Below are 24,865 nucleotides of genomic sequence, written 5' to 3' on the forward strand. Positions count from 1 at the left end.
ATCTTTCCTATGTTTTCTTCTAGTAGTTTCAGTTTCAGTATTTACATTTAAGTTTTTAGTCCACTTTGAGTTGAATTTTGTATGTGTTGAAAATAAGGATCCAGTTTTATTCTTCTGCATGTGGATATCCATTTTTTCCAGCACCATTTATTGAAGAGACTGTTTTTTCCCCAGTGTGTATTTTTGGCACCTTTGTTGAAAAGCAGTTGGCTGTAGATGCATGGATTTATGTCTGGGCTTTGTATTCTGTTATATTGGTCTGTGTGTCTGTTTTTTTTTTATGTCAATATGATGCTCTTTTCATTAATAGAGCTAAGTAAGGTAATATGCCTCTAGCTTTGTTTTTTAAAAATTTTTTGCTCAAGGTTGCTTTGGCTGTTTGGGGGTCTTTTGTGGTTCTACATGAATTTTAGGGATTTTTTTTTTATTCCTGTGATGAATGTCATTGGTATTTTGATAGAGATTGCATTGAATCTATAGATCATATTGAATCTGTAGATTATTGTGACAGAATTAATTATTCCAGTCCATGAACATGGGATACACTTATATTTATATGTGTCCTCTTCAATCTGTTTCATCAATGTTTTGTAGTTTTCAGTGTAGAGATCTTTCACCTTCATCTTAAATTTATTCCTAGGTATTTTATTTTTTGGTAGCTATAATAAGTAGGTTTGTTTTCTTGAATTATTGTTCTGTATAGTTCACTATTTAGCATATAGAAACACTGCTTTCTGTGTGTTGATTTTGTATCCTAAAAGCTTATTGACTTTATTAGTTCTTACAGTTTTTTAATGAAGTCTTTAGGGCTTTCTATATATAAGACCATATCATCCACAACCAGGGACAATTTGACTTCCTCCTTTCCCATTTGGACACCTTTTATTTTTTTCTTTTGCCTAATTTCTCTCACTAGGATTTCCAGTATAATACTAACTAGAAGTGGTGAAAGTGGACATTCTTGTCTTTTTCCAGATCTTAAAGGAAAAACTTTCAACTTTTCCCTGTTTCATATGAAGTTAGCTATGGGTAAAAATAAAGCCCATATATGGGATTTATTGTGTTGGCGTACATACCTACGGTACCTAATTTGTTGAGAATTTTTATCATGAAGGGATGTTGAATTCTATCAAATGCTTTTTCTGCATCTTTTGAAATGATCATATGGTTTTTGTCTTTCTTTCTGTTAATGTGATATATCACATTTATTGGTTTGTGCATGTTAAATCACTCTTGTATCCCTGGGATGAATCCCAATTGGTCATAGTGAATAATCTTTTTAGTGTACTGTTGCATTCAGTTTGCTGGTATTTTGTTGAAGATTTTGCCCCTGTGTTCATCAGGGGTATTGTGGATTCATTTTTAAGCACCTCCTCCCCCTGCCCCATCATTGACTTTGGATCACTCACACTTGTATCTTGTTTTCTTTGGGAATTTTCTTCAGTAACTTTAAAATAGGATACTGGCTTTTCCTTGGAAGCCATATGTTTACTTTTATATTTACCTTATCTTTCAGGCATTCAGGGCTCAAGGAGAAAAGTAATATTTGGTTGTGGTTATTTTCTCATTTCTATAGTAGACATTTTAGTCTTTTTTTTTTTTTTTTTTTTTGAGTTGGACTCTCACTCTTGTCACCCAGGCTGGAGTGCAATGGCGCTATCTCAGCTCACTGAAACCTCCCCCTCCCAGGTTCAAGAGATTCTCCTGCCTCAGCCTCCCGAATAGCTGGGATTACAGGCGCTTGCCACCATGCCTGGCTAATTTTTGTATTTTTAGTAGAGATGGGGTTTTACCATGTTGGCCAGGCTGGTCCTGAATTCCTGACTTCAGGTGATTTGCCTTTCTCGGCCTCCCAAAGTGCTGGGATTATAGGCATAAGCCACCTCTCCTGGCCCATTTTCGTCTTCTTTAGGAAACTAATTTTTATTGTAGTTTGAGCAAAATCTAGACAAGGAAAGGAAGTTTTCTAGAAGGAAAATCATCATCTGCATTCCAAAGTTAATGACTTTTGAGTTTCTGATACTTAATTTTTCATCCCATCTAACTGGGACCTGTGATAGATAATCAAGTTAACCAATGTACATATTGGTAAGCAAATTTTCACAGGTTCCAGAACCTAAACAGTAAGGAATTCATACCTTCTATAAGAAACAATATTTGGGGGAAATCATTTTTGTATATACATTTTAAAAATAGGTAGTTTTAAAATATTCAAAAAGTTCACATGACCTATTTATTTATCCATATACCTACTATCTAGATTCTACATATTTATTTTATCAGATACCTATCCATCTTGAAATCTCTCTGTCCATCCATCAATCCATCTTTATTTTGGTGCATTTCAAAGAAATTATAGAAAACAGTGTGTTTTATTTTTTTTTATTTTTTATTTTTTATTTTGTTTGAGTCTACCATGTTCAACATGTGGCTTCTTTTTTTTTATCATTACTATTATACTTTAAGTTTTAGGGTACATGTGCACAATGTGCAGGTTTGTTACATATGTATACCTGTGCCACGTTGGTGTGCTGCACCCATTAACTCATCATTTAACATTAGGTATATCTCCTAATGCTATCCCTCCCCCCTCCCCACTCCCCCGACCCCACAACAGTCCCCGGTATGTGATGTTCCCCTTCCTGTGTCCATGTGTTCTCATTGTTCAATTCCCACCTATGAGTGAGAACATGCGGTGTTCGGTTTTTTTGTCCTTGCGATAGTTTGGTGAGAATGATGGTTTCCAGATTCATCCATGTCCCTACAAAGGACATGAACTCATCATTTTTATGGCTGCATAGTATTCCATGGTGTATATGTGCCACATTTTCTTAATCCAGTCTATTGTTGTTGGACATTTAGGTTGGTTCCAAGTCTTTGCTATTGTGAATAGTGCCGCAATAAACATACGTGTGCATGTGTCTTTATAGCAGCATGATTTATAATCCTTTGGGTATATACCCAGTAATGGGATGGCTGGGTCAAATGGTATTTCTAGTTCTAGATCCCTGAGGAATTGCCACACCGACTTCCACAATGGTTGAACTAGTTTACAGTCCCACCAACAGTGTAAAAGTGTTCCTATTTCTCCACATCCTCTCCAGCACCTGTTGTTTCCTGACTTTTTAATGATCACCATTCTAACTGGTGTGAGATGGCATCGCATTGTGATTTTGATTTGTATTTCTCTGATGGCCAGTGATGATGAGCATTTTTTCATGTGTTTTTTGGCTGCATAAATGTCTTCTTTTGAGAAGTGTCTGTTCATATCCTTTGCCCACTTTTTGATGGGGTTGTTTGTTTTTTTCTTGTAAATTTGTTTGAGTTCATTGTAGATTCTGGATATTACCCCTTTGTCAGATGAGTAGGTTGCAAAAATTTTCTCCCATTTTGTAGGTTGCCTGTTCACTCTGATGGTGGTTTTTTTATTGTGCAGAAGCTCTTTAGTTTAATCAAATCCCATTTGTCAATTTTGGCTTCTGTTGCCATTGCTTTTGGTGTTTTAGACATGAAGTCCTGGCCCATGCCTATGTCCTGAATGGTATTGCCTAGGTTTTCTTCTAGGGTTTTTATGGTTTTAGGTCTAACATTTAAATCTTTAATCCATCTTGAATTAATTTTTGTATAGGTGTAAGGAAGGGATCCAGTTTCAGCTTTCTACATATGGCTAGCCAGTTTTCCCAGCACCATTTATTAAGTAGGGAATCCTTTCCCCATTGCTTATTTGTGTCAGGTTTGTCAAAGATCAGATAGTTGTAGATATGCGGCATTATTTCTGACGGCTCTGTTCTGTTCCATTGGTCTATATCTCTGTTTTGGTACCAGTAACTTGCTGTTTTGGTTACTGGAGCCTTGTAGTATACTTTGAACTCAGGTAGCGTGATGCCTCCAGCTTTGTTCTTTTGGCTTAGGATTGACTTGGCGATGCGGGCTCTTTTTTGGTTCCATATGAACTTTCAAGTATTTTTTTCCAATTCTGTGAAGAAAGTCATTGGTAGCTTGATGGGGATGGCATTGAATCTGTAAATGACCTTGGGCAGTATGGCCATTTTCACGATATTGATTCTTCCTACCCATGAGCATGGAATGTTCTTCCATGTGTTTGTATCCTCTTTCATTTCATTGAGCAGAGGTTTGTAGTTCTCCTTGAAGAGCTCCTTCACATCCCTTGTAAGTTGGATTTCTAGGTATTTTATTCTCTTTGAAGCAATTGTGAATGGGAGTTCACTCATGATTTGGCTCTCTGTTTGTCTGTTGTTGGTGTATAAGATTGCTTGTGCTTTTTGCCCATTGATTTTGTATCCTGAGACTTTGCTGAAGTTGCTTATCAGCTTAAGGAGATTTTGGGCTGAGACAATGGGGTTTTCTAGATATACAATCATGTCACCTGCAAACAGGGACAATTTGACTTCTTCTTTTCCTAATTGAATGCCCTTTATTTCCTTCTCCTGCCTGATTGCCCTGGCCAGAACTTCCAACACTATGTTGAATAGGAGCGGTGAGAGAGGGCATCCCTGTCTTGTGCCCATTTTCAAGAGGAATGCTTCTAGTTTTTGTCCATTCAGTATGATATTGGCTGTGGGTTTGTCATAGATAGCTCTTATAATTTTGAGATATGTCCCATCAATACCTAATTTATTGAGAGTTTTTAACATGAAGGTTGTTGAATTTTGTCAAAGGCCTTTTCTGCATCTATTGAGATAATCGTGGTTTTTGTCTTTGGTGGTGTTTATATGATGGATTACGTTTATTGATTTTCATATGTTGAGCCAGCCTTGCATCCCAGGGATGAAACCCACTTAATCATAGTGGATAAGCTTTTTGATGTGCTGCTGGATTCGGTTTGCCAGTATTTTATTGAGGATTTTTGCATCAATGCTCATCAGGGATATTGGTCTGAAATTCTCTTTTTTTGTTGTGTCTCTGCCAGGCTTTGGTATCAGGATGATGCTGGCCTCATCAAATGAGTTAGGGAGGATTCCCTCTTTTTCTATTGGTTGGAATAGTTTCAGAAGGAATGGTACCAGCTCCTCCTTGTACCTCTGGTAGAATTCGGTTGTGAATCCATCTGGTCCTGGACTTTTTTTGGTTGGTAAGCTATTAATTATTGCCTCAATTTCAGAGCCTGTTATTGGTCTATTCAGAGATTCAACTTCTTCCTGGTTTAGTCTTGGGAGGGTGTATGTGTCGAGGAATTTATCCATTTCTTCTAGATTTTCTAGTTTATTTGCATAGAGGTGTTTATAGTATTCTCTGATGGTAGTTTGTATTTCTGTGGGATCGGTGGTGATATACCCTTTGTCATTTTTTAATGCGTCTATTTGATTCTTCTCCCTTTTCTTCTTTATTAGTCTTGCCAGAGGTCTATCAATTTTGTTGATCTTTTCAAAAAACCAGCTCCTGGATTCATTAATTTTTGAAGCATTTTTTGTGTCTCTATTTCCTTCAGTTCTGCTCTGATTTTAGTTATTTCTTGCCTTCTGCTAGCTTTTGAATGTGTTTGCTCTTGCTTCTCTAGTTCTTTTAATTGTGAAGTTAGTGTGTCAATTTTAGATCTTTCCTGCTTTCTCTTGTGGGCATTTAGTGCTATAAATTTCCCTCTACACACTGCTTTGAATGTGTTCCGGAGATTCTGGTATGTTGTGTCTTTGTTCTCATTGGTTTCAAAGAACATCTTTATTTCTGCCTTCATTTCATTATTTACCCAGTAGTCATTCAGGAGCAGGTTGTTCAGTTTCCATGTAGTTGAGTGGTTTTGAGTGAGTTTCTTAATCCTGAGTTCTAGTTTGATTGCACTGTGGTCTGAGAGACAGTTTGTTATAATTTCCGTTCTTTTATATTTGCTGAGGAGTGCTTTACTTCCAACTATGTGGTCAATTTTGGAATAGGTGTGGTGTGGTGCTGAAAAGAATGTATATTCTGATGATTTGGGGTGGAGAGTTCTGTAGATGTCTATTGGGTCTGCTTGGTGCAGAGCTGAGTTCAATTCCTGGATATCCTTTTTAACTTTCTGTCTCGTTGATCTGTCTAATGTTGACAGTGGGGTGTTAAAGTCTCCCATTATTATTGTGTGGGAGTCTAAGTCTCTTTGTAGGTCACTAAGGAATTGCTTTATGAATCTGGGTGCTCCTGTATTGGGTGCATATATATTTAGGATAGTTAGTTCTTCTTGTTGAATTGATCCCTTTACCATTATGTAATGGCCTTCTTTGTCTCTTTTGATCTTTGTTGGTTTAAAATCTGTTTTATCTGAGACTCAGATTGCAACCCCTGCCTTTTTTTGTTTTCCATTTGCTTGGTAGATCTTCCTCCATCCCTTTATTTTGAGCCTATGTGTGTCTCTGCACGTGAGATGGGTTTCCTGAATACAGCACACTGATGGGTCTTGACTCTTTATCCAATTTGCCAGTCTGCGCCTTTTAATTGGAGCATTTAGCCCATTTACATTTAAGGTTAATATCGTTATGTGTGGATTTGATCATGTTATTATGATGTTAGCTGGTTATTTTGCTCGTTAGTTGATGCAGTTTCTTCCTAGCATCGACGGTCTTTACAATTTGGCATGTTTTTGTAGTGGCTGGTACCGGTTGTTCCTTTCCATGTTTAGTGCTTCCTTCAGGAGCTCTTGTAAGGCAGGCCTGGTGGTGACAAAATCTCTCAGCATTTGCTTGTCTGTAAAGTATTTTATTTCTCCTTCACTTATGAAGCTTAGTTTGGCTGGATATGAAATTCTGGGTTGAAAATTCTTTTCTTTACGAATGTTGAATATTGGCCCCCACTCTCTTCTGGCTTGTAGAGTTTCTGCCGAGAGATCAGCTGTTAGTCTGATGGGCTTCCCTTTGTTGGTAACTCGACCTTTCTCTGTGGCTGCCCTTAACATTTTTTCCTTCATTTCAACTTTGGTGAATCTGACAATGATGTGTCTTGGAGTTGCTCTTCTCGAGGAGTATCTTTGTGGCGTTCTCTGTATTTCCTGAATTTGAACGTTGGCCCGCCTTGCTCGATTGGGGAAATTCTCCTGGATAATATCCTGCAGAGTGTTTTCCAACTTGGTTCCATTCTCCCCGTCACTTTCAGGTACAGCAATTAGATGTAGATTTGGTCTTTTCACATAGTCCCATATTTCTTGGAGGCTTTGTTCATTTCTCTTTATTCTTTTTTCTCTAAACTTTTCTTCACACTTCATTTCATTCATTTCGTCTTCCATCGCTGATACCCTTTCTTCCAATTGATCGCATCAGTTACTGAGGCTTGTGCATTTGTCACGTAGTTCTCATGCCGTGGTTTTCAGCTCCATCAGGTCCTTTAAGGACTTCTCTGCATTGGTTATTCTAGTTATCCATTCGTCTAATTTTTTTTTCATAGTTTTTAACTTCTTTTCCATTGGTTCGCACTTCCTCCTTTAGCTCGGAGTAGTTTGATCTTCTGAAGCCTTCCTCTTTCAACTCGTCAAAGTCATTCTCCATCCAGCTTTGTTCTGTTGCTGGTGAGGAGCTGCGTTCCTTTGGAGGAGGAGAGGCACTCTGATTTTTAGAGTTTCCGGTTTTTCTGCTCTGTTTTTTCCCCATCTTTGTGGTTTTATCTACCTTTTGTCTTTGATGATGGTGACATACAGACGGGTTTTTGGTGTGGATGTCCTTTCTTTTTGTTAGTTTTCCTTCTAACAGTCAGGACCCTCAGCTGCAGGTCTGTTGGAGTTTACTGGAAGTCCACTCCAGACCCTGTTTGTCTGGGTATCAGCAGCAGTGGCTGCAGAACAGTGGATATTGGTGAACCGCAAATGCTGCTGCCTGATTGTTCCTCTGGAAGTTTTGTCTCAGAGGAGTACCCGGCCATGTGAGGTGTCAGTCCGCCTCTACTGGTGGGTGCCTCCCAGTTAGGCTACTCGGGGGTCAGGGACCCACTTGACGAGGCAGTCTGCCCTTTCTCAGATCTCAAGCTTCGTGCTGGGAGAACTACTACTCTCTTCAAAGCTGTCAGACAGGGACATTTAAGTCTGCAGGGGTTATGGCTGTCTTTTGTTTGTCTGTGCCCTGCCCCCAGAGATAGAGCCTACAGAGGCAGGCAGGCGTCCTTGAGCTGTGGTGGGCTCCACCCAGTTCGAGCTTCCTGGCTGCTTTGTTTACCTACTCAAGCCTGAGCAATGGCAGGCGCCCCTCCCCCAGCCTCGCTGCCACCTTGCAGTTTGATCTCAAACTGCTGTGCTAGCAATGAATGAGGCTCTGTGGGCGTAGAACCCTCCGAGCCATGTGCGGGGTATAATCTCCTGGTGTGCTGTTTGTTAAGCCCGTTGGAAAAGCGCAGCATTAGGGTGGGAGTGACCCAATTTTCCAGGTGCCGTCTGTCACCCTTTTCTTTGACTAGGAAAGGGAATTCCCTGACCCCTTGCGCTTCCCAGGTGAGGCGATGCCTCACCCTGCTTCAGCTCACACACGGTGCACTGCACCCACTGTCCTGCACCCACTATCCGGCACTCCACAGTGAGATGAACCTGATACCGCAGTTGGAAATGCAGAAATCACCCGTCTTCTGCATCGCTCACGCTGGGAGCTGTAGACTGGAGCTGTTCCTGTTCGGCCATCTTGGCTCCACCCCAACCAACAGTGTGTTTTATCACTAAACACCCCAGCGTGAATATTATTAGAGTTCAGGGGTGTGTGTGAGTGTGTGTGTGTGTGTGTGTGTGTGTGTGTGTGTGTTTTCTGAGGTAACATTTTCATATAGTGAACTACAAATCTTAAATGTGCCATTTGATGAATGTTGACAGATACACTATCCCAGAAAGTTCCCTCATGCCTCTCTCAGTCATTCCTCACTCTCAAGATGCCACTACTGTTCTGATATTTTTCACTCTATATTAGTTTTGCCTCTTTCAATATTTCAGCATATTTCATGATTAAACATGATTTTAACTATAGGTTTTTATAGATGCTCTTTATCAGATTGAGGAGTCTATTCTTTTTTTAATATACTTTAAGCTCTAGGGTACATGTGCACAACATGCAGGTTTGTTACATAGGTATACATGTGCCATGTTGGTGTGCTGCACCCTTTAACTTGTCATTTACGTTAGGTATTTCTCCTAATGCTATCCCTCCCCCAGGCAACCGCCCAACCCGACAGGCCTCAGTGTGTGATGTTCCCTGCCCCGTGTTCAAGTGTTCTCATTGTTCAATTCCGACCTATTAGTGAGAACATGCGGTGTTTGGTTTTCTGTCCTTGTGATAGTTTGCTCAGAAAGATGGTTTCCAGCTTCATTCAAGTCCCTGCAAAGGACATGAACTCATCCTTTTTTATGGCTGCATAGTATTCCATGGTGTATATGTGCCACATTTTCTTAATCCAATCTATCATTGATGGGCATTTGGGTTAGTTCCAAGTCTTTGCTATTGTGAATAGTGCCGCAATAAACATACATGTGCATGTGTCTTTATAGTAGCATGATTTACAATCCTTTGGGTATATACCCAGTAGTGGGATGGCTGCATCAAATGGTATTTCTAGTTCCAGGTCCTTGAGGAATCACCACGCTGTCTTGCAAAATGGTTGAACTAATTTACACTCCCACCAACAGTGTAAAAGCGTTCCTATTTCTCCACATCCTCTCCAGCATCTGTTGTTTCCTGGCTTTTTAATGATCGCATTCTAACTGGCATGAGATGGTATCTCTTTGTGGTTTTGATTTGTATTTCTCTGATGACCAGTGATGATGAGCATTTTTTCATGTGTCTGTTGGCTGCATAAATATCTTCTTTTGAGAAGTGTCTGTTCATATTCTTCACCCACTTTTTGTTGGGGTTGTTTTTTCTTGTAAATTTGTTTAAGTTCCTTGTAGACTCTGGATATTACCCTTTTGTCAGATGGGTAGAGTGCAAAAATGTTCTCCCATTCTGTAGGTTGCCTGTTCACTGTTCACTCTGATGGTAGTTTCTTTTCCTGTGCAGAAGCTCTTCAGTTTAATTAGATCCATTTGTCTATTTTGGCTTTTGTTGCCATTGCTTTTGGTGTTGTCATCATGAAGTTTTGCCAATGCCTATGTCCTGAATGGTATTGCCTAGGTTTTCCTCTAGGGTTTTTATGGTTTTAGGTCTAACATTTAAGTCTTTAGTCCATCTTGAATTAATTTTTGTATAAGGTGTAAGGAAGGGATCCAGTTTCAGCTTTCTATACATGGCTAGCCAGTTTTCCCAGCACCATTTACTAAATAGGGAATCATTTCCCCATTTCTTGTTTTTGTCAGGTTTGTCACAGATCAGATGGTGGTAGATGTGTGCTGTTATTTCTGAGGTGTCTATTCTGTTCTGTGGGTCTATATATCTGTTTTGGTACCAGTACCATGCTGTTTTGATTACTGTAACCTTGTAGTATAGTTTGAAGTCAGGTAGCATGATGCCTCCAGCTTTGTTTTTTTTGCTTAGGATTGTCTTGGCTATGCAGGCTATTTTTTGGTTCCATATGAACTTTAAAGTAGTTTTTTCCAATTCTGTGAAGAGTCATTGGTAGCTTGGTGGGGATGGCATTCAATCTATAAATTACCTTGGGCAGTATGGCCATTTTCATCATATTGATTCGTTGTATCCATGAGCATGGAATGTTCTTCCATTTGTTTGTCTCCTCTTATTTCATTGAGCAGTGATTTATAGTTCTCCTTGAAGAGGTCCTTCACATCCCTTGTAAGTTGGATTCCTAGGTATTTTATTCTCTTTGTAGCAATTGTGAATGGGAGTTCACTCGTGACTTGGCTCTCTGTTTGTCTGTTATTGGTGTATAGGAATGCTTTTTGATTTTTGCACATTGATTTTGTATCCTGAGACTTTGCTGAAGTTGCTTATCAGCTTAAGGAGATTTGGGGCTGAGATGATGGGGTTTTCTAAATATACAGTGATGTCATCTGCAACAGGGACAATTTGACCTCCTCTTTTCCTAATTGAATCCTCTTTATTTCTTTCTCTTGCCTGATTGCCCTGGCCAGGATTTCCAACACTATGTTGAATAGGAGTTGAGAGAGGGTATCCTTATCATGTGCTGGTTTACAAAGGGAATGCTTCCAGTTTTTGCCCATTCAGTATGATATTGGCTGTGGGTTTGTCACAAATCGCTCTTATTATTTTGAGATACGTCCCATCAATACCTAGTTTATTGAGAGTTTTTAGCATGAAGGGCTGTTGAATTTTTTTGAAGGCCTTTTCTGCATCTATTGAAATAATCATGGGGTTTTTGTCATTGGTTCTGTTTATGTGATGGATTACATTTATTGATTTGCATATGTTGAACCAGCTTTGCATCCCAGGGATGAAGCCGACTTAATCATGGTGGATAAGCTTTTTGATGTGCTGCTGGATTCGGTTTGCCAGTATTTTATTGAGGATTTTTGCATCAATGTTCATCAGGGATATTGGTCTAAAATTCTCTTTTTTTGTTGTGTCTCTGCCAGGCTTTGGTATCAGGATGATGCTGGCCTCATAAAATGAGTTAGGGAAGATTCCCTTTTTTTCTGTTGATTGGAATAGTTTCAGAAGGAATGGTACCAGCTCCTCTTTGTACCTCTGGTAGAATTCGGCTGTGAATCTGTCTGGTTGTGGACCTTTTTTGGTTGGTAGGCTATTAATTATTGCTCAGTTTCAGAGCTTGTTATTCGTCTATTCAGAGATTCAACTTCTTCCTGATTTAGTCTTGGGAGGGTGTATGTGTCGAGGAATTTATCCATTTCTTCTAGATTTTCTGGTTGATTTGCATAGAGGTGTTTATAGTATTCTCTGATGGTAGTTTGTATTTCTGTGGGATCGGTGGTGATATCCCCTTTATCATTTTTTATTGCATCTATTTGATTCGTCTCTCTTTTCTTCTTTATCGGTCTTGCTAGAGGTGTATCAATTTTGTTCATCTTTTCAAAAAACCAGCTCCTGGATTCATTGATTTTTTTAAGTTTTTTTTGTGTCTCTATCAAGGAGCCTATTCTTAATTTGCAGAGTTTTTTTTTTTAATCGAGTTTATGCTAGCTTTTCTCATGTACTTTTCATACATCTATTGATATGACCATATAATTTTTCTCTCTTATTTCACCACTATGGTGAATTAGCTTTATTGATTTCCAAATATTAAACCAATCTTACATTCTTAGAATAAACTGTATCTGGTCATGATGTATCATTCTTTTTATATATGGCTGGATTCGATTTGCTATAATAAGGGTTTTTGCATGTATGTTCATGAGTAACATTGGCCTATAATTTTGGGGGAGAGATAATTCTTTTGTCTGTGATTTTTTTGAGGGGGATAATGCTTTTTTCTGGATCCTTTTAATCAAGGTTTGCTAATATTTTGTTAAGAATTTTAAAAAATCTATCTTTATAGATTTATAATTATCAGTGTATAATATTTTTATAATGCCTTTAATTTTGGTATCAGGGTTATGTCAGCCTCATAAGTTAAGAAGTCTTCTCAGCTCTTCTATTTTCTGAATGAATTTGTCTAACATTTAAGTTTTTTTTTTTTCTTTCTTAAATGTTTGACAGAATTAGGAGTGAAACCATATGGGCCTATAGTTTTATTTGTGGGAGAGTTTTGATAATAAATTCATTAATAGGTATAGGCTATTCAGATTTTCTGTTCCATCTTATGTCTGTTTTGGTAGGTTGTGGTTTTTTTTTAGTTGTATTATTCAATTTTATTGATTTTTTTCAAGAATCGATTTATGGCTTTTTTAGTTGTCTTTGTTATTTGTTTTATACTTTATTGATTTCTGTTCTTTTTCTGCCTTCTACTATTTTGGTTTTCTTTGTTCTTTTAGCTTTAATAAGGTAGAAAATGAGGTCACTGATTTTGCACCTTTTTGCCTAATATAAGCATTTAAAGCTTTAATTTACCTCTAAGAACTACTTTAGTAGTTGCATCTCACAGATTTTTATATGTTTTATTTTCATTGTAATTCAGTTTGAAATATTTTTAATTTCTCATATGCTTTCTTCTTTGATCCAGTGATTATATTAGAAGTTGTTTAATTTTAAAATGTTTGGGGATTCTCTAGATACCTTTCTGTTATTGATTTCTAATTTGACTAAAAAGAACATAAAGGATACATTTTACATGATTTTGACCTTTTTACATTTATTGAGAATTGATTATTGCATAATACATTATCTCCTTTGTTGAATATCCTAGGTGCACTTGAATGTTTATTCTTTAGTTGGATGTAATGTTTTATAAATTTCAGCTAGGTAAAGGTGTTGATAATGTTGTTCAGCTCTTCTATATCTTTATTGATTTTATGTCTCGTTGATCTATTTTTTTTTAGAGAGATGTTAAAATCCTCATAAATGTGATTGTGGAATTGTCTGTTTCTTTCTTTGATTCTGGCAGTTTTTGCTCCTTATATTTTGAAGCTCTGTTATTAGATACATAAAGTTATGATTGTCATGTCTTGTGATAAATTAACCCTTTCATCACCATGAAATGTCTGTGTTTATTGCTTGGTAATATACTTTATCTTGAACTCTACTATATATAATATTAATATAGACATCTAGTCTTCTTATGTTTACTGCTTATTTACGATATGTTTTTCTATCCTTTTACTGTATCTTTTTCTATCCTTTTATTTTCAACCTATCTGTGTCTTTATATTTAAAGCATGTTTCTTAAGATGGGAACAGTAGACACTGGGGACTACTTATGGGAGGAGGAAGGGAGTGGGGCATGGGTTGAAAAACTATCTGTTGGGTACTATGCACACTACTTGGGTGATGGGATCATTTGTACACCAAACCTCAGTGACACACAATTTACCCATTTAAAAAATCTGCACATGTACAACCTTAACCTAAAAGAAAAGTTGGAACAAAAATAAACTATGTTTCTTGTAAACAGCAGACAGTTTTGCTTTTTTTATTCATTCTGACAGTCTTACCTTTTAATTGAAAATTAGCGTGATTAGTCAATTTACATTTAACATAAATGGTTGGATTTAGGTCTGCCATTTTACTAATTGTTTTCTATGTGCTTAATCTGTTTTTTGTTTCTTTCTTTGTCTTTGCAGTATTTTTTCATAGTTACTCTAGGGATTAAGTGTACACCTCTAATGTTTCACAGTTATCTTTGAATTAATATTATAATACTTCATATGAAATATGAGGACATTGAATACATATAGTCCATTTATTCCCCCATATCCGTTGTGCTATAGCTATCATTTATATCATATCTACAGACATTATAAATGTTATAACTTTTGCTTTAAACAAGCCATATTCATTTTAAGGAAATTTATAGGGAAAAAACCTTATTAACTATATATTTACCATTTTGGGGTCCCTTCATTTCTTCCTCAAAACTTAGTAATTAATACTATAGGAGAAACTTCTTCCCTGAGGCAGTGGTTCTCAACTGGAGTGCTTTTGCTCCCACACCCTCCCCAGGGGACTTTTGGCAGTTTCTGGAAACATGTTTAGTTGTTAGAACTAGGATAGGAGTTTCTACTATCATCTGGTAGGTTGAGGCCAGGGATGCTGGTAAACATTCTGTGATACTCATAAAAACTAAGAAACATAAGCTGAGATTCGTAATCCCTGTTTTATGATGAGTGTTCTGAGAAGAGCTAGTGAAATTCTCTTTTGACGTGCAACTTTAAAGTTTTCTTACATCTGTCATATGATTTATTGGAATTTAATAAATATCTGTAACTTATACCATTGTCCTTGGCCAACAAAGAAAAAGAATATTTGCCTGTATGACTGGTTTTCTTGGAGCAGTTTGTGGTTTGTTAAACTACTATAAATAGCTTTTTGTAAAGAAGGAGAAAAAATGAATATATCCTTTTGAACTGAGTGATACGTAGTCCAGCCAGCTGGATACTTTAATGGAAGTACCTTGAACTAGAAATAAAACTTTTCTCCCCTCATCTCTGCAGAAAAGCAGCCTGCAACCAGCATTCACTTTGAGTTGATAATGACTCCTGCACAGCCTATTTATTTGGAGAGGTCAGGATTACTTTCAAATATTTTGTTTCTTTTCACATTTTTGCACAGCAGAGTTGAGGGGTAGGAGTTTGATTTGTCCTTCAGGTTTATTGAACCTACCAAATAATACAGTGTGCTTTCAGGTGATACTATCTTGACTCATGTAATCAAAATATTTTTGAAGAAACAACTTAGAATCAAAGTTGTTTTTTAAGGGCAAGCACAAAACATTATTAAGATGCCAAATATAAGCAAATGCCATATCTTTTTGTATGATAGGTTGGACAGCACTTCATGAAGCTAGTGTAGGAGGATTTTATCGGACAGCAAGTGAACTATTAAAAGGTGGAGCAGATGTAAATATCAAAGGAATATACCAGATTACTCCCTTACATGATGCAGTGATGAATGGACATTATAAGGTACTGTGATGCTTTTATTTGCAGAACAAATACTATATTTTGCAAATATTAAATATCTCTGGGACCACACAATAGAAAAACATACAGAAATTTTAGTTTAATTTCATTCTGCTAATGAATACTTAGAATTTATAATGAAATTTTACTGTGTGATGGGTTTGTTGTGTGTAATATGATAGGTGTCATTTTACATGTTACTTTTAATAACCATACAGAGCTTTTTGGTTACACAGTATTTTTTTCAACTTGTTTTCCTTTAAAACTCCTTTAATATGGTGCTTTATAGGGTTTAGAAGAATGTTTCCTTCTTATAGAGTGTTACGCAGTTATGTCCAGTCCTGATAGGAGGTTTACAGCTTTATGGAGTCTGGTGTCACTTTCATAATTGGCCTAAGGCAGGATAATGTTTCTGATCAGTTCAGCTTAATGATCAGCCAGGATATATCAGCAGGTTAAAATATCAGACTACTATAATTGCATACCAGTTGGTTAATAGTAACTGCAATAAATGGTAACATTAAGATTGTGAATTCTAGTATACATGGTTTATCTCAGAAACCATATTTATTTTAGCTTACTACATATTTTTTCTGGCCCCGGGACAACATTGCAAGGCTGAGGCACTTGCTGAAGATATCTTGTTATTCATTTCAGTTATTGAAAGTTGCCTCTGGGTTTAACAACTTCTAGGATGGGAAAGGGTATTAACTATCTGGGATTAAGAAGATTTGTTCTGCCTATTTCCAGAAGGAATGCCTAACACAGGCAGAGGTGGAGAAGGCTGCTGGGAGCCATGGAAATAGACAGGGCATATTCCTTCATAGTATGAAACAGTACTTCAGAAGGGTTTAGGCAGTTTTTTTTGTTGTTTGTTTTTCATTGTTTGTTTGCTTGTTTGATAATGTGTATCTTGGTGATGGGTGGTCATTTTTGCATATAGTTTAGAGGACTAGGAGGAGAGAATTCTTCCCAGGATCCAGTTTAATGGCCAGAAGAATGCAGGCTTGGACATGTGACAGTGTGAATCCTTTCTCCGTCAGAAGCAGAGAAACTTCATGCCAAAGCACTTCTTCTGTCTAACACCATAGCCCATTTGCTCCCTCACTTCCCAGAGCTGACCTATACTGATCAAGAGTCTTTTCTTCCTTTGAGTAAAGTGAGCCCTGAGCATTTTAATTTTTCTTCTTTTCTTTCCTATTTGTTCCTTTGCCCCACTTTGAACTTGGCTCCAATCCATTTCTGCCTCACAGTCTAGCATTGGCTGTCTCCTATTTGGCCTTTGCATATATGAAATAATCTCTGGTTCCTTCAGTGATGTTAAAGGAACCAAAGACACAGGCCTCTATTCCCAGAATCCAGTTTCCCCACTTACTGCATTCCCTCTTGCCATCCTCCAATCTGCCTGTGGTTCATATGCTCTTGGCACCATGGCATATCCTGACTAGTGGTGAGAGAAGAGAATGACAAGACAGGAGTGGAAGTCTAGAGAACAGTCATGAAAATTAAAAGCTGAAACCAGTAGTTGGTGTGATGTGAGGCAAAGATGATCAGAGAAATGGCCTAGGCCCTGGGTATTGGATTGCTGAAATGCCTTTGGTGTCACAGGAGTAAAGATGTCAAACAGGGAAGCCTTGGGAACCCAATGCTGGTCCTACTACCTGGGGAGTGTGAGCTTCTTTAAGCATTCTGGAGTGTTAAAGGAACTAGAATATATTATCTTACAGGTCTTAATTGTTTTATGGGAGAGATACTAAAAGATAATATCCTATTTTCTAAAAGTGAAAAAGCAGTAAAAAAAAATCCACATCTTACCATTCCATTAATTTGAAATATCCGTAATAGTCAAATCTATAGAGACAGATTAGAGATGGGGGGTCTAGAGGGTGGGGAATGGTGAGTGACAACTAATGGTTAAAGGGTTTCTTTTAGGGGGAATGAAAATGTTCCAAAATTAGATTGTGGTGAGGGTTATACAACCCTCTTAATATACTAAAAAACAATGAATTATATTCTTTAAATAGGTAGACTGTGTGGCATGTGAATTACATCTTAATAAAACTGTCAATAAATACATTTTTTAAAGAGTGGAAAAGTTGGAATTTGAGAATTACAAATGATCAGCTCAATGTTGTTCCTTAGAAAATGTGCAAAAAGTTATTAAATATATGGTTGGAAGACATAGGCAAGAATGTAGTGCTCTTTGGGAATTATAGGCATCACTAAGAACAAGTCATGCCAGACTAACCTTTATTTCTCTTTTATTAGGTTTACTTTGTTAGTAGGTAAAGGTAATGGCATTGAAATAAGCTATCAAAACTTTAACAAAGTTTTTATTTGAAGTATCCTGTAATCTGTGAGTGTATGGGATGTTGAAATGAAGGCGTTTCTTGGCACTGATTTGGGGATTCACATATATTGAAAAAATAGGCCTCAGACATGGTGATTATTCATTTTATGTGTGTCTACAGTGAACTCTTTTTTGTTTTTGTTTTTGTTTTTGTTTTTGTTTTAGACAAGAGTTTCCCCCTATCACCCAGGCTGGAGTGTAGTGGCGTGATCTCGGTTCACTGCCACCTCTGCCTCCTGGGCTCAAGCGCTTCTTGTGCCTCAGCCTCTTGAGTAGCTGGGATTGCAGGCATGTATCACCATGCCCAGCTAAGTTTTTGTATTTTTAGTAGAGATGGGGTTTCACCAGTTTGACCAAGCTGGTCTCGAGCTCCTGGCCTCAAATGATCCGCCCGCCTCGGCCTCCCAAAGTGCTGGGATTACAGGCAGGAGCTGCCACACCTGGCCTTGCAGTGTGTGAAATTGTGAAAATTGATCGTACGTTATATTATGTGGTAGAACTCTGGACTGTTTGGCTAGAACATGAACTGATTTTGTTACTGGAGTATTTTAAAGAAATCCCAGACATAATACTATTTTACCCATAAATACTTGAGCCCAAACCTCTAACAGATAAGAAAAAGTTTTTCATACTCGTGATATCATTTCACCTAATAAAAGTCGTTTCTTTATACCATTTAACATCCAGTCTATATTCAAATTTCTGAGGTTATCTAAAATATGTTTTTTTGTAGAAAGTTTTAATTTGAATTAGAATACATCAAGCTTCATACATCATATGTATTTGTAATGTATCTTAAATATGTTTTAATCTACAACAGTCCTTTCTATATTTTAGGGTTTTTATGTCTCCTATTTGTTGAAAAAAGTGGCTTATTTGTCCTATAGAATTTCCCAAATTCTGGTTTTGGCTCATTTTATCTTTGTGATATTGTTTAGCTTATTTCTTCACATATTTTCTGTAAATTGTTATGTTTTAATGGAAAATCTACTTAGAGACCACAGTCTGGGTGCAAGGTATGCTCATTGCTGTTGGATGTTATTGCTTTTAGGCATTTTCAGTGAACTATATCCTTTTAGAAGGAAAAAAAATCATGAGTTTATGCTGATATTTTCATTTCAGACTTCATAGCATAGATTTATGCTTAACTTTCATTCTCTACCTACTCGTATGTCTTTTTTTAAGCTAAACATTTGTTTCTTAATACAGTAATTGAATTATTTCTTTATCATCTAATATACTTACAATATTACTATTAACAGTGCCAGTATTACTATTAACAGTGAAACTACTAATGATGTTTATTTTGGTAGTTCTTTTTCTTAAAGTATATGCTATTAGGGATGAAGAGTCAGAATACTGTCTTTTGAAGTACAAGTTGAATATTCTTTATTTGCAATGCTTGGGACAAGCAGTGTTTAGGATTTTGAATTTTTTTTGGATTTTGGAATATTTGGACTTTAAACCTTTATGATCACATGGTCCATACCATGGAAGTGGGTACAAAAAATTACAACTCTGAAAGCATAAGACACTGAATCACAACAAAGGACACAATCTAATTGTAAAAGCTATAAAATGTCTTGGAGAGAAAAATGCCATACATATCACAGGGAGAATACAAGTCAAATCCCTTAAAAATTATTAAGACACAGCAACCTAAAAATTCTACCTTTCAAACTACTTTACATTGGGAATTTAAGGCCAGCTAGGGAAATTGAAAGCAATGGTAGATACGATTAAATCTATAATTCATATACAAGCCATATACAAGCAAAACATAAAGAATTTATGCCTGGATATTTACATTTTGTTCAGCAAAGAAAATACAGAATGCATTGGTTTCTTTCAGGAAAAATAGTTTTATAAGGAGGTTGCTATAAGAGCTGTGGTGTTTATCTCTGGAGGTTTTGTGTCAAATTCAGGATCAAGGAGCATGAGAAAAAGGTACAGAGGAAGGGAAAAGGCAGAAGCTAGAGCCTCACTCTTCTGGAAATCCAGTTGGTGATCCCAAGGGAGTGAATACATTACTTTGGCAGTAACTAATACTTTGGCAGTCCTTTCGCCAACTATCTACACTTACCAATTCCTCTGTAGCCCAATACTTGGAATTCTGACGCCTGCTTATGTACTCTCTACCTTTAAAAAGCTCTCTCCTCACCAAAGAGTAATAAATGACTTTCAGTGAGTGTCCACCTACTTTAAACCTACATTCAGGTTCTGTATTAATTATCTGTTGCTACCTAACAAATTACCACAAAACTTAAAATAATAATAAACATTTATCATGTTGCGGTATCTGTGAGTCAGGAATTTCAGAGTGGCATAGGTGAGTTGGTTCTGTCTAAGGGTCTCTCATGAGGTTGTAGTCAAGATGTTGACTGGGAACACAATCAACTAAAAGTTTGGGGCTGGAAGATCTGTTTCTAAGGTGGCTCACTGACATAGCTACAGGCAGGAGCCATGTTCATTGCCACATGGACCCCTCCATAGAGCTGCTTGAATGTCCTCACAGTATGACAACTGGCGTCCCCCAGGGTTAATGAATCAAGATTGAGAACAAGGAGGAAGCCACAGTACTTTTTAACCTAGCCTTAGAAGTCACATACTGTCATTTCTGCCATATACTATTTGTTAAAAGCAAGCCACTAAAATTCCAGCCTGCACTCTTGAGGAGGGAAATCAGGCTCTACCTTTGGAGGCAGGAATGTTAAATTTACAGACATATTTTAAAGCCACCAGGGGTTCTTAACCGGAACAAGAAGAGAAATTTCAGTAAGTGGCTATCATCACAATCATCACTTATTTAGCTTAAACAGTAGGCCCCTTAAGGAAATACACTTCTACTTAAAGCTTGCCCATGGCTTTTCACCTTTGATCATACTATTGATTCAAGTACTTTCCTCCCTCTAGAATCAGCTGACTTTCTTACATAAGAAGTTAGTAGGATAGAGAATAAAATTCTTTCAAGTCCAGGTTGAGCATCCCTAACCGAAAAATCAGAAATCCAAAACTTTTTGAGTGTTGACATGATGCCATGAGTGAAAAATTTCACACCTGATTTCATGTGATGATTGCAGTCAACACACTGGCACACAACATACCATTTATTCAGTCACCCTAAGAGAAAAAGACCCTCTTAGCTCCCTTCAGCTGCAATTCAGCTTTTCTGGACATGCCCAGATTCCCTCATGCAAGCACATCCACAAAGGGTAATAAAATAGCGCACGTTCAGACCAGACACACCAACACCAGGTTCCCCACGTTGCCCCACATGGGGCCAAGACCTATGTGTATTACTCACTGTGGGTTTTTTGCTTATTTTCTTCTCTGTGGTATAAATATATTATTGAAAGTGTCAAAAAGGCCTGCATCATACCCATAGCGTAGTGCAAATATTCCAAAATCCAAAATTCTAAATACTGCTGGTCACAAGCATTTCAAATAAAGAATATTTAACTTGTACTTCAAAAGACAGTATTCTTTCTCTTCATCCCTAATGGAATATACTCTAACAAAAAGAACTACCAAAATAAACATCGTTAGTAGTTTCATTGTTAATAGTAATACTGGCATTGTTAACAGTAATATTGTAAGTATATTAGATGATAAAGAAATAGGTAATTCAGTTACTGTATCAAGAAACAAATGCTTAGCTTAAAAAAAAGACATACAGGTAGGTAGAGAACCAAAGTTAAGCATAAATCTATACAATGAAGTCAGAAATGAAAATATCAGTATGAACTCAAGATTTTTTTTTCCTTTCTAAAAGGATATATTTCACTGAAAATACCTAAAAGCAATAACATCCAGTAGCAATGAGCATACCTAGCACCTGGGCTGTGGTATCTAAGTAGATTTTTCATTAAAACATAACATGAGAACAGTATGGGAGAAACTGCCCCCATGATTCAATTATCTCCCACCAGGTCCCTCCCACAACACATGGGAATTATGGGAGTACAATTCAAGAAGAGATTTGGCTGGGGACATGGAGCCAAACCATGTAATTCCACCCCGACCCCTCCTAAATCTCATGTCCTCACGTTTCAAGACCAATGATGCCTTCCCAATAGTCCACCAAAGTCTTAACCCATTTCAGCATTAACTCAGAAGTCCACAGTCCGAAGTCTCATCTGAGACAAGGCAAGTCCCTTCCACCTATGAGCCTGTAAAATCAAAAGCAAGTTAGTTACCTTGTAGATACAATGGGGGTACAGGCATTGGGTAAATACAACCATTCCAAATGAGAGAAATTGGCCAAAATGAAGGGGCTACAGGCCCTATGCAAGTCCGAAATCCAGCGGGGCAGTCAAATCTTAAGGCTCCAAAATGATCTCCTTTGACTCCATGTCTCATATCCAGGTCATGCTGATACAAGAGGTGGGTTTCCATGGTCGTGGGCAGCTCCGCCTTTGTGGCTTTGCAGAGTACAGTCTCTATCCTGGCTGCCTTCATGGGCTGGTGTTGAGTATCTCTGGCTTTTCTAGGCACATGGTACAAACTGTCAATGGATCTACCATTCTGGGGTCTGGAGGACAGTGGCCCTCTTCTCACAGCTCCACTAGGTAGTGCCCCAGTAGGGACTCTCTGTGGGGGCTCCAAGCCCACATTTCCCTTCAGCACTGCCCTAGCAGAGGTTCTCCATGAGGGCCCTGCCCTTGCAGCAAACTTTTGCCTGAGCATCCAGGCATTTCCATACGTCTTCTGAAATCTAGGCGGAGGTTCCCAAACCCCAATTCTTGACTTCTGTGTACTTGCAGGCTCAACACCACGTAGAAGCTGCCAAGGTTAGAGGCTTGAACCCTCTGAAGCCACAGCCCAAGCTCTACATAGGTCCCTTTCAGCCATGGCTGAAGCAGCTGGGACACAGGGCACCAAGTCCCTAGGTTGTACACAGCATCGGGACCCTGACCCTGGCCCTGGCCCTGGCCCATGAAACCATTTTTTCCTCCTAGACCTCTGGGCCTGTGATGGGAGGGGCTGCTGTGAAGATCTCTGTCATGCCCTGGGGACATATTCCCTATTGTCTTGGGGATTAACATTCAGCTGTTTATTACTTATGCAAGTTTCTGCAGCTGACTTGAATTTCTCCTCAGAAAATGGGATTTTCTTTTCTATTACATTGTCCGGCTGCAAATTTTCCAAACTTTTATGCTCTGCTTCCCGTATAAAACTGAATGCCTTTAACAGCACCCAAGTCACCTCTTGAATACTTTGCTGCTTAGAAATTTCTTCCACCAGACACCCTAAATAATCTCTCTCAAGTTCAAAGTTCCACAAATCTCCAGGGCAGGGGCAAAATGCTGCCAGTCTCTTTGCTAAAACATAACAAGAGTCACCTTTGCTCCAGTTACCAACAAGGTCCTCATCTCCATCTGAGACCACTTCAGCCTGGATTTCATTGTCCACATCATTATCAGCATTTTGGTCAAAGCCATTCAACAAGTCTGTAGGGAGTTCCAAACTTTCCCACCTTTTCCTGTCTTCTTCTGAGCCCTCAAAACTGTACCACCCTCTGCCTGTTAGCCAGTTCCAAAGTTGCTTCCACATTTTCAGGTATCTTTTCAGCAGCACCCCGCTCTACTGGTGCCAATTTACTGTTTTAGTTTGTTTTTTACACTGCTGATAAAGACATACCTGAGACTGGGCAATTTACAGAAGAAAGAGGTTTAATGGACTTATAGTTCCATGTGGCTAGGGAGGCTTCACAATCATGGCATAAGGGGAAAGGCACTTCTTACATGGCAGCAGCAAGAGAGAGAATGAGAACCAAGAGAAATAGATTTCCCCTTATTAAACCATCAGATCTCATGAGACTTATTCATTACCATGAGAACACTGTTCGTAGAGAAACCGCCCCCATGATTCAATTATCTCCCACTGCATCCCTCCCGCAACATGTGGGGATTATGGTATTACAATTCAAGATGAGATTTGAGTGGGGACACAGAGCCAAACCAGACCACCACTCCAGTTCTCTTTTGCCATTTGCATGGTATGTCTTTTTCCATTCTTTGACTTTCATCTTGTTTGTTATCTTTGAATCTAATGTATGTCTCAGATAGTATATTTTTAAAAAGAATCACATCTTACCATCTCTGCCTTTTGATTAGGTTGTTTAATCCATTCATATTTAATGTTTTTATTGATATGGTTGGATTTAAACCTGCCATTTCCCTTTTTGTTTTCAGTCTATCTCATCTTTTTGTGTTTTTCCCACCTATACTGCTTTTTTTTTACATTAAGTGAATATTTTCTGGTGTAACAATTTAATTCCTTTAATTTCTTTTAGTATATTTTTGAGTTATGCTCTTAGTGGTTGCTCTAGGGCTTCTTAAGTTATCAGAACTGACTTCATACTTATGCTAACCTTTTTCCAGTGAGATATAGAAACATTGTTTCCGTATAACAAAATTATTTTTCCCTATTTTTGTTCTATTACTGTTATACGTATTATGTTTGTATATTTTATAAATACAATATATTGTTACAAATATTACTTTATATGGTCTTATGTCTCTTAAAGAAGCTGAGATAAGAAGAGCAAGTATTTATTTATAGAGTTTATTTTATTAAGCTTCCTATTTTACATTTCTGGTTCTGTGCATGTTTTCCTGTAGATTCAAGTTACCAACTGGTATCATTGTTTTACTCCAATTCAGCTTTATTCTGATCTGCCTCTTTTGTGGTATTATTGTCAAGTATATTACATTTATAAATGTTATAGGCCTTATAATACAATATCATATTGTTTTATGCCACTGCTTTTTAAATCAGTTAAGGGAATAAAGGAAAATAAATATACAGTCATATTATCTCCCATAATTATCTGTATAATTACCATTATTCATATGCTTTTTCATGTGGATTTGAGTTATTGTCGCTTGCTTTCAGCCCAGTTACCTTTAGTATTTCCTTTAAAGCAGGTCTTCTACCAATAAATTCTATCAGCTTTTTTTTTTATCTGTGAATGTCTTTATTTTGCTTTCATTTATAGTTTTGCTAGATATAAGATTCTTGCTTGGCAGTTTTTTTCCTTTCAGCATTTTGACTGTCTCATCCCATTGTCTCTGGACCTCATTGTTTCTAATAAGTGAGATGCTAATTTTATTGGGGTTCTTATCTAAATAAGTTCTTTT

General features: G+C 37.6%; 1 protein-coding gene across 10 annotated transcripts in view; it reads left to right on the top strand.

Moving 5' to 3' along the window:
- Window positions 1-24,865, top strand: part of ANKRD31 (ankyrin repeat domain 31) — a 184,938-nt gene that overhangs the window by 58,551 nt on the left and 101,522 nt on the right. For all 10 annotated transcript variants that reach the window (XM_055367816.2, XM_055367815.2, XM_055367812.2 and 7 more), the window contains one exon: window positions 15,234-15,376. In XM_055367816.2, coding sequence (XP_055223791.2) covers window positions 15,234-15,376 — 143 coding nt within the window. The remainder of the gene's footprint in view (window positions 1-15,233; window positions 15,377-24,865) is intronic.

This window comes from Gorilla gorilla, chromosome 19 (assembly GCF_029281585.2).
Source record: "Gorilla gorilla gorilla isolate KB3781 chromosome 19, NHGRI_mGorGor1-v2.1_pri, whole genome shotgun sequence".
NCBI lineage: Eukaryota > Metazoa > Chordata > Mammalia > Primates > Hominidae > Gorilla > Gorilla gorilla.